Source organism: Brachyistius frenatus, unplaced genomic scaffold (assembly GCF_029030835.1).
Source record: "Brachyistius frenatus isolate BFR_SWC_R1_liver_20210118 unplaced genomic scaffold, ASM2903083v1 Contig_27, whole genome shotgun sequence".
Lineage (NCBI taxonomy): Eukaryota > Metazoa > Chordata > Actinopteri > Embiotocidae > Brachyistius > Brachyistius frenatus.
Window position 1 is genome coordinate 3,826,849 of NW_027210626.1, and position 15,091 is coordinate 3,841,939.

At 39.6% G+C, this 15,091-nt stretch overlaps 1 protein-coding gene across 1 annotated transcript in view; it reads left to right on the forward strand.

Annotated features, from left to right (window-relative positions):
- Window positions 1–15,091, forward strand: part of thsd7ba (thrombospondin, type I, domain containing 7Ba) — a 164,999-nt gene that overhangs the window by 140,143 nt on the left and 9,765 nt on the right. Inside the window, exons 17-23 of the mRNA XM_069698655.1 lie at window positions 1,510–1,643; window positions 2,883–3,039; window positions 6,810–6,954; window positions 8,543–8,658; window positions 9,503–9,620; window positions 11,284–11,429; window positions 12,355–12,523. Coding sequence (XP_069554756.1) covers window positions 1,510–1,643; window positions 2,883–3,039; window positions 6,810–6,954; window positions 8,543–8,658; window positions 9,503–9,620; window positions 11,284–11,429; window positions 12,355–12,523 — 985 coding nt within the window. The remainder of the gene's footprint in view (window positions 1–1,509; window positions 1,644–2,882; window positions 3,040–6,809; window positions 6,955–8,542; window positions 8,659–9,502; window positions 9,621–11,283; window positions 11,430–12,354; window positions 12,524–15,091) is intronic.

Here is a 15,091-nt window from a genome sequence, read left to right on the forward strand (position 1 = left end):
AGACCCAATGAGTGGATCCAGTGTGTAGAGGATTATTCTGATAGTCTTTCTTCTGCATGGTCTCTTAGTGAATGTGTGTGAGATGAGATGGACTTGAGGGCAAATCCAGTCTTTGTGTTGTAGCTGTAACCTGCCAGCAAATGTTTTATTATCCATCTGACACCTTATGTGCTCTGGCACCGTAGCCCGTTTGGTAAGTGCTATGTTGACACGGTTTCTTACTGAGCAAATGGTCTTAGGTCACAATAAATGGTGTGTATATTGAGGAAAGTGAATCGAAAGTCATTTTTCCGCTGATGAAAATTAGCTGTTGAGCTGGAGCTGTGGTTCTGCCGTCGTAGTGGAGAAAGTGGGAAAAGAGCAGTTGCCAGTTTTCCCAGCAGGGGCATCTGCAGGGACAGATGGGAGATGATGACGGTGTGTAATAGACATCTGTGTGGCCCGCAGGGGAGGGAATACGCAACACTCATTCCCTCTCTCCAGTCTGAACACACACTCACTGACACCCATTTCAGCTTGTCATAGCTTTTTCTGCAAATTGTCCTCAAGAGTATACCTTTTACTGTGGCAGACAGTTACATAGATTGAGAATAAACATGTGTTTGCAGGAGCATTGTGTTGACTGCTCCCTTGGTTATACAGACATGCCAGATTCACTGGTTGAGAGAGAGGAAGTGAATACGCTCAAAAACCAGCCAATTACATTGTCAGCCGAAAGGCCCGCTGCCATGGTCATTGCCATTTTACATACCCCAATGCTGTTATCGTGCATACATTTATTTCAGTGTGGTTTAAAATACTTTTTATCCCTTCTGCACTTTTAGCATGTTAAGTGTCAATTGCTTCATTCAGAACCCCCTTGTATTAAAAGGTTACCTTTCTTTAGTGCTGGACTTTCCTCTTCAATTCTTTTACTCAAAAGGTATTTCTATGCTTCCAGTGACGGGTTGTTTTTTTTTATGTATTTTTTTTTTTAATCTCTATTCATACTCTGAATGTAGAAAAATATAGGTGACATCATCCCAACATTAAAATCCCAGGAAATCCTAAGTGCCTAATAAATTAAACAAGAACAGCATGCAAGCAAATTTTGAGAGAAATTATACCTGGAAGTTCAAAGGAGTCTTCTTTTTTTTCTTTCTTTTTAGATTTTTCAAAATGAAAACCCAGGAGGAATATTGTTTCTAAAGTAGGGACGTCCCATTAGTGAACACTATAAAGCTATTGTTAACTCTACTTGGAACATGCTCATATGTGGGGGGTGAGAGGGGTCAGGATGAGTATGTGAGCTGATTTGTATGCGTGTCCATTTTCCAAGTTACACATTTTGCTGCATCCTCTCTATAATTTCCCGTATGTGTCCCTTTCTTCCTGTGCGTGTGTGTGTGTGTGTGTGTGTGTGTGTGTGTGTGTGTGTGTGTGTGTGTGTGTGTGTGTGTGTGTGTGTGTGTGTGTGTGTGTGTGTGTGTGTGTTTGCGCGTTTGCATGTTTGCGTGTGCATGCATACAGGTGTATGAGGCTGTTCCATGCACCAGTGAATGTAGCCAGTACGAGTGGAGGATCGAACCCTGGTCCATTTGCACCATCAATACTGTGGACGACCTGCCAGCATGCGGAGAGGGAGTCCAAAGCCGCAAGATCAGGTCAGTGAGCGGGCGAGGCTTGGCAGATTGCTAGCCTGGCATTGCAACACACAGCAGGGGGAGCACACTGGCAACAGTCCTGTAGCTGGCTCTCTCACTGGTCCTGACACTTGCAATGCCAAGGGAAAACAAACAGTCAAAACAAACTACTGCTTCCTAATGACTGTTGATAGATTTTTTTTGCAGTTCCTTTTGGTGGTACTTAAAATAGCCACCGAGGAAAGCACTGAAGTGTTGACCTTAGAATTGGATTAAGCACTATTGGAGAGAGTACACATTGAATTGGGCAACTGTGTTACTGTGTCTAAAGACACAGAATTGGACTTGCTCTGTGCAAGTCCAGATGTAAGTGCAACTAACAGACACAGATTTAAGCTAATCAAGCACCCAGCTCCAGAAAAAGAGCTAAAATCTGCTGGTACAAATTTACAGACAGAAATGTTTCATTTCTTTTACCATTTTCAGAAATTTACATGTACAGTTTTAACATCCACATTTATCATAAGCTGTTAGACAAAACTCTGGACTGCTCGACAGTTGAAAAACATTTTCTGTAGGTTAATGTAAAATATAATACTGATTACAGATTTTTTTTTTTTTTATATATATAATTTGGTCACACTAGTCTCTTCAGCTCATAAAAATATTATTTGTGTAAAAAGTGAAACTGTGTCATTTTTCAAATGTTCAAGTTAACTGACTGAACTTCTCTCCAAGGTCACAGAAATAAACAACAAATAGGTTATTTATTAGTACGTTTTTAAATTGTCCATCCCCTCAGTTAATGTATCTTAAAATTTGGGCAATTTAAAACCAGTTTTCAGAGAGATTACCTTCACAATAAAGAAGTTAATAATGGCACACAAATATGTGAGTAGTTACTGTGGAACAAGTTAGTAACAAAACAGGACTGACCTGGCAATTAATAAGTCGTCCCTGACTGAAATGAGGGCTTCATGCAGGGCTAAATATAATATATAACAATGAGTGTGAGTAATGAACAGGCTTTTTGAACCCATGTTTCAGTTTTTTACAGTCAAAGGGTCAGAGAGCTCAAACAGAAACAGGACAAATTGTAGAGATCCTTTGAAAATAAACTAACTTCAAAACCTCACCTGAGGAAAAAACAATAATCTATTTTGGATCAGAAACTTAGAAATGGGTTTTTAAACTGAAAAAAGGGCCCAATTATGAGGGCCCCAGAGGCCAGTTATACAGCTGCATGTGTTGCTCTGCTAGGTGTGTCAAGAAGAAAACGACGGCTGGGGAGGACAGCAGTGTGGAGGATAGTCTGTGTGATCAGGAGGAAATGCCACCCAGAGCTCAGGTCTGCTATCTGGCCTGCCCCAATGACTGCGTCATGGCACCCTGGGGACCTTGGAGCAACTGCCCTCTGGTAAGGAGCAATAATTGAGTGACTATTTTCTCTTTTAGTTCACAGTTTGTGGGGTTGGAACTTGGCTTATTTGTTGTTATTATTTAAAGGTCCCATACTATATTAATTCAGATTTCTTATTCTATTTTTAGTCATAAAGCAGGTCTTGGTACTGTTTAAATACTGTGTGTCAAAATGATGAGTCCAGCAAGAAATACAGACAGCCTCTATTCAGCAACTGTACCATGTGGACTCCTGTAAGTTTGTGATGTCACAAACTCGCACTCATGCATCAGCCAGTCAGAAAAGGTCATTGATATAATGCCCCTCAAAGACACAGACACAAAACAGCCTGTTCTCGTTAGAGCTCCAGAGAGAACCTTTAGATAGGAGATGTAAAATTATACTGCAATGGTTTATGACAACAATTTCTACTTATAGATTTCAAAACAGCAAATAAAACAATGGAAAAGTATAAAATATGAGACCTTTAAAGCATGTCTATAATCTACAGAAAATATATGTAAATATAAAATAGGTGGAGGAGAGATAGATTAGAGGTAGAGATGATTTTATGTTAATCTTACAAAAGCATTTCTCAGATTTTAAAGATAAAAGTAAAAACAACACATTCACATCGTAAGTAGTGCAATGCCATTTGTAATAGAAGTTCATATTCAAACATATTATAAACAGTTTTGGGTACAGAAAAATAAAATGAGTTTGTGAATGTTTTTCCATTTTCCAATAAATGTTCGCCCTCAGGCTCGAACTATGTAGCATATGTTCTCCATTGTTTGTAGCTACAGGCTAGTGGTCACATGGCCGTGTTATAGGTTTCCTGTTAGACATAACACTTCACTGGACTGGAACATTGGCATCAGAGAGAGAGCAGGATGGGAAAATGAACCAGAGAGATCACTTAATTAGTCAGACTTTTCTCCACAGATGTTTTGTCTTGCTCAGTCTTTGAATTTGCAATCTTTGACGGCACTCTTAACGTTAGAAAAATTCTGTGATACATTCGGAAATATAATCAGACTGAAGCTGTTAACTTGAAAGCAAATTTATGCCGACAGGCCGATGAAAATGTTTCTGAAAAAAACCCTAAACTACAACACGTGTGTCACAGCAAAAGTGGTGTCATTTGTATCTGCATCTGTTTGTTCAGGTGACCAAAATGGTAAATTGGGTAGTGTAGACTCAAATGTTAAAGATTATATTTAGGCACCATGAAGCAGAGACCCTAATGGCAAAAATAATTATATGAAGATAAAAATGTGTTGTATGTTTTTTGTCACATCTCTTTCAGTAAGAATGAAAGAAAAAAATATATACACCTTTTTTTAAATGGTAAAGAACATAGCCCTTTAATTTAACAAATTTAACAAATTTGACCCAAAACCAAGAAAAATCTGACTGAAGTTATTCTATATACTTTTACCTCTATGAATACAATAATCACCACAAAGACTAAAATAAGAATCTTCACATACAGACTTGGATATATATTTAAACTGATCTGCAGTCACGACTAACTGTCAGCTTTAAAATGCCATTGCAATTAGGACAGTCTGAGGTTTGCAACCATTCTCACATTATTCAACTAATAACCTGACCTGCAACCTCAACTTCAGATTCCACCAGACGTGTGTGTTTCACCAGCACCGGTCTCAACTTCATACTGACTGAGACATTATGCAAAGTGAGAGAGAAAGAGCTCTTCAAAAGAACACATCTAAAGTCCCATGCTGTGGAAAGAGAAATATCCTCCACAAATGGGGAATGTTATAGGAAACAGAGATGCTTTATGTAAAAATCGACTTGTCCACTGTAATTGGAGGCAGTTGTGTAGCCCGGGGTCATCCCTGCACTTAGCTGGAATGAGGATTTTGTGCACCGTGTACAGGTGTGTGATGAGATCAGTGGGGTTGTTGCGTCCAGAGGTGGCATAGTGATGAAGAACGGCATCCTGGGTAATAAACACTGTGATGTTTCCACACACTGTCCACACACACATACACAGTGGAATGATGGCCAGTAATGTTCCTTCCTCAGCCTTGTTTTAGTAAAGCTAAAGCCAATGAAAATGCAGTTGTGGGACACAAATCACACTGCGTGAGGAATACGTCCACAGGGGTTATGTGATTATTCCAAAGCACATACAGGACAGTTTTGTTTTTTTACATCATGGTCATTGCGTATGGTCAACCAGCAGTATAGTGTAGATGCACACATCTTGAATACCCTTATTCGACTGTCTTCAAGGTTTTCTAAAACTCAGGCTTTGTTCCAACTTTACTGGCCAAAGTGGATGTTGCACTCCACTAAGGCTGTGTTTTTTTCCCCCTATTCCATAAATGGCTTTGACAGGGAACAGTCAAGCACCAGTGATCATCTAATTTAGTGGCATCTTATATTCTAAACAGAACCCAAATAAAGTAAAAACCCGGGAGGCAGGAAACTACATTCAATAAAGTGCACGATATTTAATTAATGTGGCTAAATGAAACTAAAATACTGGTACAAACAACATTTTATACAAAATTCATATTGAAGAACATGTCTCTTCATGTGCCGTTTCCTCCAACACATATGGGGTCAATTTTAGCTGAATGTGAAGTAGTCATGATGGCTCTATGATTGGTTACGTTTACAGATAATAATCAACGCCGGTAAAGAATGTCGGATGTGTGTGGGTGGTTTTGTGCACGACAGAGAAAGAATGAAAATGTGAGGCAGTATGTGGAACAGAAATGCACAGTTGTAACTGTGCTAAGTGCTACAGCACCTAAAGGAACCTATGGCAACCCAGCTTACAAATTACTTTAACATATCGATTTTGTGAACTGTGTAGCTATTATTGGTCTTGTTATTTTACAGTCGTGGTATGAAAAGAAATGCTGTGAACCTGGTCCTAATCTGTCAACAGCCGAAGGCTCAGTTGAGCTCGCAGATTGCCGGACCTAATGTTGTATGTAGCATACAAATGTCAGTGTGCGGTTGTGTGACAGTTGGTGTGACCACATTAGGGGTCCAATGACTGCAGCTGATTCATGAGCCTCACACAGAGGTCCCTCATTAGGAGGTGACAGTGATTGAGGTGCATGTCCTGGTGCATCAGGTGCAGAGGGACGAATGCTGCTCAACGCTAAGACCTTATCAGTGGAATCTCTCCTGTCCAATCTGAGACCAAGCTGACAGCTCCTCCACGTTTACACAATCCTCCGTGCACACATATCCATTCATACAGAGTGCAACTGGAATGATTTGCACATTCTCATCATGCTGGAACTGCCTGTTGGTAGATAAATGTTCTCATAATTGCTCTCTCAATAATTATTATCACACCCATCTTTATATGCCCTCAACTGTGGGATGTAAAAGTCGATACAGTAAATTCAAGTCTCTCCTTGCTGATTTACTTTGCAGGATTATTTAGACGTTTAGCCTAGAAATACAGTATTTATAGAACACAGAAGTCAGCAGTTTGTATATACTGTGTTTTTTTGTGTCAGGTAATGCTGAATCCCTAGCTTGTCCTAGTTTTCATCTCTGTGGCTTCACTATGATATTATTTGCTGAATTTACACTTTGCAAACATTTGTTTTATTTCTCACTCCGACAATTTGATTTCACGTAATTAAAAGATGATTAAATTACTTTTGATTTCCTGACTTCCAACCAAGAGTTACTATGTGAACTCCAGCTGAACTTGACTTCAAATGGTTTTATTCCGTGACCATTATTTCTGAAACTAAAACTATTGTACATCTTTTTTTTTTTTGGAGCAATGTGACGAAGGAGCAACAAGGAACAGGAGCAGACACATCCTCCGCCTCCCAGCCTCAGATAATGCCGTCTGTCCAGAGCGGGTCCAGTCAGAGCCCTGTTTCCTCAACAGTACGTGCTTCACCTACCAGTACAGAGTCTCAGGTAGGATCATCTACACATCATAGCTGAGCTTTGTAAATAAGCTGTTGTGTGTGGAGTTTTGGTGTTTGTCCATACAACTGCTTCAAATCATATCTGTCTGATAAAGTCAGTGTTCCTCATACTTACTCCTTGCTTTGCCATGCCCACTGTGTACATAAATAATGTAATGCAGGGGTCTTCAACGTTTTTTTAGGCCAAGGGCCACCAAATTGATAGAGAGATGGAGCAGGGACCCCCTACTATATATATATATATATTGTATAAAATTGTGTTTTGTATTAAACTGGGCCTTGTGATTGGCACAGCAGCGATAGGGGCCGGTCCTCCTCTTTGTGTGCAGGAGGCTTGCAGGGACAGGTCCAGGCTTTCAGGGACAGGTCCAGGCTAGTCTCGCGCTGTGAGTGAACCGGTGCCCAGCTTGAGAGAGCTCCTGTGTGTCGCTGAATGTGTGCATTTCTGACTGAAAGATAACATTTTTTGCCTCCATTTAAATTTGTGGGGAAAAAATATTTTAAAAATGTGAAAAATTGTCTAATCAACCAAAAAATTTCACGGACCACCTGCAGTACCTCCGCGGACCCCCTGTTGAAGACCTCTGATGTAATGTATAGGCCATTTTTGTGCTGATGATACTATCTTGTATACCATAAACTCCATCACAAACAAGGAGTTCCTCAGATTACAGGTTGCTTTCAATGATCTGCAGACCCATCTGTTTCATTTAAAACTTGTTCTGAAATCCAAAAGGACAAAATGAATGTATTTCTCAAGCATGTGTAAAATCGATCTTTCTATTCCCATCCATGTGTTATATGGACATTTAATCGATACAGTCCAGCATTATAAATACTTAAGAATCTCACTTGGCAGCAGATTTTCCAATAGAACATTTACTTTTCAACATCTTGCTTTATTATTTAAAATTCTAATTGAATTTTTACAGCAAAACAAAGTGTGTTTCTTCTTTGAAAATGGAAAAACAAAGTTATGTAATCCACCATATAGTCTAAACTGGAATATGGAGATATTTTGTATGCGTATTCTGCTGCTATCACTCTGGTATCATGCTGTCGACCAAACTGACTTTTGTTTCGTTACTGCTGACTGCCATCGCAAACACCTCCGAGAGTTTAAGTTCCAACTCTGAACAGGGTTTAGACTGGTTTTCCAGTGCTGTGCTCCTTCGTACTGGAATGAGCTGCAACATAGCTTTCAGTTAGTGATATCCTTCTGGAGACTTAAAAGCCTTATTTTTTATGTTAGCGTAATGTTGGAGTTAGTTATGTGCTTGTGTTTGTTTTGAGTGAATGATTTTGATTGTTGGGGTCTTGTGTACATTGTATGTAATTTGTTCCCAGGTCTCTCTTGCAGAAGAAATCCTGATCTCAGTGAGACTTCCTGAAAAAATAAACTGTAACGTACTGTTGAACTCAGCAGAGATTAAAAATGTGTGAGTTTAGCTGGGGGAGGGGTTACTATGATAAATATTTCTGCCGTTGATATATAACATAAAGTGATGCTGCTGTTGCTGGTATATACGCTGGTATGAAAGTGAGACGAATGCAGATATGTTGCTATGTGTTTGTAGACTGGAGTACATGCCAGCTGAGTGCAAATGCCGTCTGCGGTCAGGGATCACGGCTGCGTCTCCTGGACTGTATTCGCAGCGATGGCAAGATTGTAGAGGAGCAGAAATGTGAGCAGGTAAATCAAAGAAATTGAAGTAGGCGTTTAAAAAAAATTATATTTTGTGCATCAAAAATATGGTGCAAAATGTGTACTATGACTAACTTTTAAACAAATTAAGAACAAAAATATTATTTTCATAATTCGTATACAGAGATCCTTCTAACAGGAAACACTATAATTGTGTATTTCAAGATTGTTTCAGCTTTTCTCTGTTTTCACAGAATAAGAAGGTTTGGTAGATAATGCAGCGCTCCAGCTGCTGTTCTGCTTCTGTACCTCATACATTATTGAAAGCTCAGTTTCTCAATTTGTGAAAATGAAAAAGTGAAAATGTTGCTTCTAATCTGTTTCCAACGTTATGTTTCACCGAGCAGTTTGCCACCAAGCCAAACAGAACTTAATGCTATTGCCTTATCTTAATTGTGCAAAGACAAATGGCTCAAAGATGCTGCAAGTTACTGTAAATTCAAAAGCAGTAGTAGATGGACCATTTTTCACGTTTGTGTCGCAAACTGAATATTTGTCTTGTCCCACAACCTGCAGTTAACGTGTGATATATCCAGAAGCATTGCACACTGCTGAGTGAAGGGGTTTAAATGGGATGAATTCTGCTGTCTCCGTGTTAAATATAATGTGCATTAGACATATGATTTGCGCTCGTCTGTGCGGACATGCTTCTAATAGCTCAATAACATTTAATGGCAACGTTAATGGTAATATTTTTACAATTGCTTCTCCTCCACTGTCCTGAAATGATCCACAGCCTGTTTAAAATATGGAAATGTGGAACGCACACTCTTTCTTGTCAGTGTAAATAATTAGCCAGCCCTCCTCTTAGCTCGCCTCTTGTTTTCTACAGTTTGGTTTGATCAACAAGTGGCGGCTGTCAGAGAGCTGCGTGGTCGACTGTCCCGTCAGCTGCATGCGCTCGGAGTGGTCGACGTGGGCGGAATGCTCGCACACCTGTGGGAGCCAAGGTAAACATCATGAGCAAACAAAGCCCACTGAACCAATGAGAACACCAACCTGATGAACATACACACAGCGGACAACACTTGCAGCGCCTCATTATTCCGTCTACTCAGGCACTCAGCAAGATGTTGAATTCTGCATGAATACATTTAAATGCATTAAAATATTCACGAGAGTGTGTTATCCACAGCCTTATTATACCAGAATACTGTGTGCCGAGTTTTTTTTTTTTTCCTTTTCAATAACGTATATATATATATTAATATTTCTACTTTGTTATTATATTGTGTGAAATCCAGTTTTTTAATTAACATGGGCAACTTGCTTTATGAGGTTATGCTTTAAAGAATACCAGGTTCATTTAAATTTAATTTCATACAGCTCACCTCTATGGAAGCCATCAATGATTCAGTGTTCTGAAATAAAATATATAACCCACCTCTGCATGATTGGAAAAATGCGGTTGGTAATCACCAACCTGTGGCTGGCTCGCCTCACTTTGAGAAAGTCATGTCATAATCTCATGCAATATACAAAAGTTAATGATTTAACCAGGATGCATACATTGTTTCTTCGGCTTCCCACAGCCAATTTCCCAAAGAGAAAGATTGTTATTCTGTTAATTAGAGAGATTCAATACTGTCTTAAGTTCATTAATTTTAATTTAACGTTGGCTGTCTGTCTACTCACACTTAACCCCTCATTCCAATAAGCTCACATTTACACAGGCTCTTCAACTGGGGATTAAACTCCACACCCTCTCCCACTGTGTCTCTCAAAGCTCTGTCACTGTTGCTGTGACTCTCTCTTTCACTCTCTCATTTCATTCTCACACATTGTGAAACACATCTGTCAGTCTTGATGAGGGGTTTGTGTCGTATCTGTGTCAGACGACGCAAGGATCTTGTTTTGTCAGGATGCCACGGGAGCATTGGTGTTTCTGGTTTGATTTTTTTTAGATGGCAGAGTCCTTTTCACCGTGCCTGCCTGCGGCTCACAGAGCTCAGCATCTCCCCTGGCGTAACACACTCGTTCATAAACACACACACACAACTTCTGCCAGCTGGATGGCCGACGGAGGCCTTCACTGAGCCTCACAGGACCCAGGCACGAAGCTGCTCTCGAACATACTAAACTGGTCACTTTTAACTGTGGCCATTTACCAAACATTTCCATTCACACATTATTGATGGATCACTTACATAAAGTGCTCTTGTAGGAAACTGTTAGATTTGAATGTAAAGTGTCAGATTGACAGATGAATTGTGCTATTACACTAATTCCTCCTTGTCATGAGCAAAATATTTCACAGGGCTAAAGTGAAGACACAGCCTCTTTTCACTTTGAAACAAATGATCATCATTCATTTCAGCCACGCATTTTATTAACTGTTATTTTATGGGACGTTATGCTTGTGCAGTGATGCATTTAGGGCTCTCACCCTGTCTCGCATACGATCTATTCCTGAGAGCCTGAATCCCACAGTGCTTTCATTCTGCTTTAGCAATTTGTCATTTTAACAATAGGTCTGCAAAATGTCACTCTTGTTGACTTTCACACATATGCAGGCGAAAAGAATATTATTCAGCTTCGACATTTAGATTACAGCTTGCAAATGTACTGGTTTACTGTTGTTCATAATGGTATGTCTGCCTGGATGTTTTGTAGGTCAGTCCGTGCGCACCCGGAGAATCCTGCAAGAAGCTCATGACGAAGGTCGTCCCTGCCCCAACCAGATCACCCAGTCCAGGCCGTGTCCCATAAGGCCTTGCTATATGTGGGGGCTCAGTGACTGGTCCCAATGCACTGTAGAGGTATGACCCGCATTGAAATTGGCAAAACAATTTTGTAACTCCGTGCGGTGTCGTCGTACAACCGAAGATTTCCACCTTCACTTTAGCTGAACAGCCTTTGTTTTCTGGTTTTGCTAGCCATGCATTATCTTAAGAATTAATTTCTCTGCGTCACATTTGTTGAATATTTACAGGTACTCTGTGGGGATTTTGGCCACTAATAGCGCTATGGAGCAATGTTTTGATGAGTAGGTCCCTAATTTGTTTTCACATGTGCTTGCACACAAACAAGCAAGTGTGCCAATGGTTTCACACATGTTGAATGTCTAACAACTGACAATAGCACACCAAGAAACACATGACTGTGTCAGCAAACAAAGCAGGAAAGAAGAGGAACTGCTATCAGCTAAACAGCATCCAGGATTTGAAATGATCAAGGAATCGGCTTAGCAAATATTGTATGAGGAAGGAAATGCATTAAACATATTTGGTAGACATGCATACAATCCCTAAGGCGTTTTACATGAATGTGCAAACAAAGCCTATAGAATTGTATACAAGATTTCCATACAGATATGAGAAATAGCTTCCATGATCAGTTTGCATTAAGGAACCAATGTGGATTTTTTATTTTTTTTTATTTCATCTAATAGGGCACAGTCATCATACAGACTACTTATGGTCGGCAATACCCAACAGTAGTGAAAGAAAAAGTTATGGTTAGGAAACATTTGTAGGTACTTACAAGTGTCATAGTTGTCTGTGTTCACCAAAGCCAAAACTACATACAGTTTATTTCCTAAGGCAAATCCGTGTGTGTGTGTGTGTGTGTGTGTGTGTGTGTGTGTGTGTGTGTGTGTGTGTGTGTGTGTGTGTGTGTGTGTGTGTGTGTGTGTGTGTGTGTGTGTGTGTGTGTGTGTGTGTGTGTGTGTGTGTGTGTGTGCAGGGCGCAGAGTGCGGTGAGGGCGTTCGGAGAAGGAACCTGTCATGTGTCGTCCACTCGGGTAACTGGCACGAGTCTCCTCCTCAGCCAGCGAGAGACGAGCTGTGTGGAGACATCGTGAGGCAGCGCGTCCAACAGGAAATGGAGCAGCCCTGCTTCGTCCCCTGCCCAGGCAAAGCTGCACTCAAACACGTTCAATTAACATATATGCCTATTTATGCATAATTAGCATAAGTACATGACTGCATGATTTATCAATTACTGCAGTCATTTGGACTTGACGACCCCCAATAATTATACAGCTTGTCCTACTATATAATCAATAATGGGTTTTTTTTAACACAAACTCACGTGCTGTAATCTGCCAAAATGTCGTGCCCTCTTCCCACTGGTTGACATTTGCAGCTGCTAAATAATTACAAAATCAATCAAGTTATAGATTAACTAATGACCCTTTTAACTTTGCTTTATTTGGTTTGGCTTTTCAATACCAACCAAGAAAAGATACACTTTTCATTTGGATAAAACGAATTCCATATTTTAGGCTGATACTGTCTCGAAGAGCTTCAATTCTGTAAATGTCACTACTGAGCAACTAAATGATCTACAACTTGAAAGCACTATTGACTTTTTTTTTCTTTCTTTTTTTTACACTGCACTATTTAGCAACCCACAAATAAATAACGCATCAAAAAAAAAGCATCCCGTGCTAAATGAAACAATTAACATATCATATTGCTGAGAGCAATCACTGCTTATTACAGCCACACAATTAATGCCTATGGGAATTCTGCATTGGGGAGAGTTTGTGTGCGACTGTGAAGGCAATGATTTTCCAACAGCAAAATGAAATGCCATATTAGAAAGAAACAGCTTCAGTAAGAGCAGCTTTGATTATATTTATTTTTGACTGCAAAATCAGTATACAAAAAAACCCCACGAGATAACAAAATGAAATTCCTATTGAGTTTAATCTACTTTACTTTAATTTCCTGTATTGTATCACAATGACTAATGACTAAACAAAACTACTTTAAAGTGGTGATCCTGAAAGGAGCTGGCAGGACATCATTATGAAGCACTGTACGCATGCTGGTGTGGTAGGGTGGGGCAGTAAGGGCAGCGAGGGTAGCTAAGAAGACTGAAAAGATGAAAGTACATAAAAATAATGAGTTGCCTGTGTTATCCCTCTACCAGCCAAAACAGCCGCTGATATCAAGAACCTCATCACTGTCAACTTTATAAAATTCAAATTTTTGTTCAGCAGTGAGAACTGCCTCTAGACAAAATAAATTACAATGTCCTTTAATGTCTAGACAGACATTTTAAATAAATCTTAGAAATAGGGAAATTTGCCATCTATGCCATCAAATAAGTGTTTTTTGTTTTTGTTTGTTTTTAAATGGCTCTAACAAGCAAATAACGAAAGCCTCAACTGAAATTTCGTCTTAATATGCCGACAGTATTGTCCTCCTTTGTAATAAAAGCAGGAGCTGGACATGTGTTACAATTCTATTATTAAGCAAAACTGCATGAAAAACAGGTAGAAATATTCAATCCTGCAACATGGTTTGATGTGCCCCCCCACATCACCACAATGTTCTGTACCCGACTACGCTTATATCATCATCCACGCGCTACGTGGAAAACATAGTCAAAATGCGCACCAAGTCCAGTTGATACATCTTTCATCTAAATAATGTAATGGAGTACTACTTCATGTTGCTGCTGCTGCTGCTTTTGTTTTGGGTGCACAGACACACACTCGCCTATCCTCAAACCACATTTATCATGTCAGGGATTGGATGCGAGTGTTGAGATCTGTCCGCATTCGCAGCTTTCCGAGGAGACAGGCGGTGCAGAGACACGCTTTTTTTTTTTTTTTTTTTTATGTTTGAAAATATTCTGAACAGCGGTACGCTTCCTGATTTTGGTACAGCTACTGTTGGGTGCCAATCTGGATCTGAGTCCGCCTTTTCCAAACGGAACTGTGAATGGATTGTTGTGCTGCGTCCAAGTCTGGTAAACACTTACCAAATTTCCTGGACTGGCAGCTCAGACAAACTGGAGTATGCAGTAGTTCTATTTGTACTATAACTACATCATTTAATATCATACATACATCAGTCATACGTACTGTATAACGCACACAGATAATATATCAAACTTGAGTATCAGGACCTGCGAGTTATCTCTGATGGATTACAATAAAAGATCACTTGTGCTGGCATTTTAGTTTTTAGCTCTAATGTGGCAAAAAAATAATAAGAGATGAAATTTATGCATCTTGGCACTGCCTGTGTATTTTACTTGAGCAGTGCAGCTAGTTGGATGGAACTTTGTTTGCCTGCAGACTCCCTTTTAATGAAGCTGACGATGAATAATATAATGCAAAAAATGCCGGCTTGATGGAGCTCTTCTACTTTACAGAGATTACATGAACACTAAATCCATATGAATAAAAAGAAAATGTAGCTTTGTAGACATTTTGTATTCAAATCACTCACAGTGTGCTTTTAATTGACCATTTTGGTGAGAACATTTTATATAAACTGTGTAAACTGTATACATTTTTCTTTGACTCCGGGCCCAGTTAAATGGTCAACCTTATCATCATACAAATCACCATAGCAACAAGAAGACCGAATATCGTAGTTAACTGACATCCCATGATGCAAGCTGATTTAAAAAAAAAATGTTTTATTAGGCTACAACGTGAATGTAGAACTTGCCTTTAAGG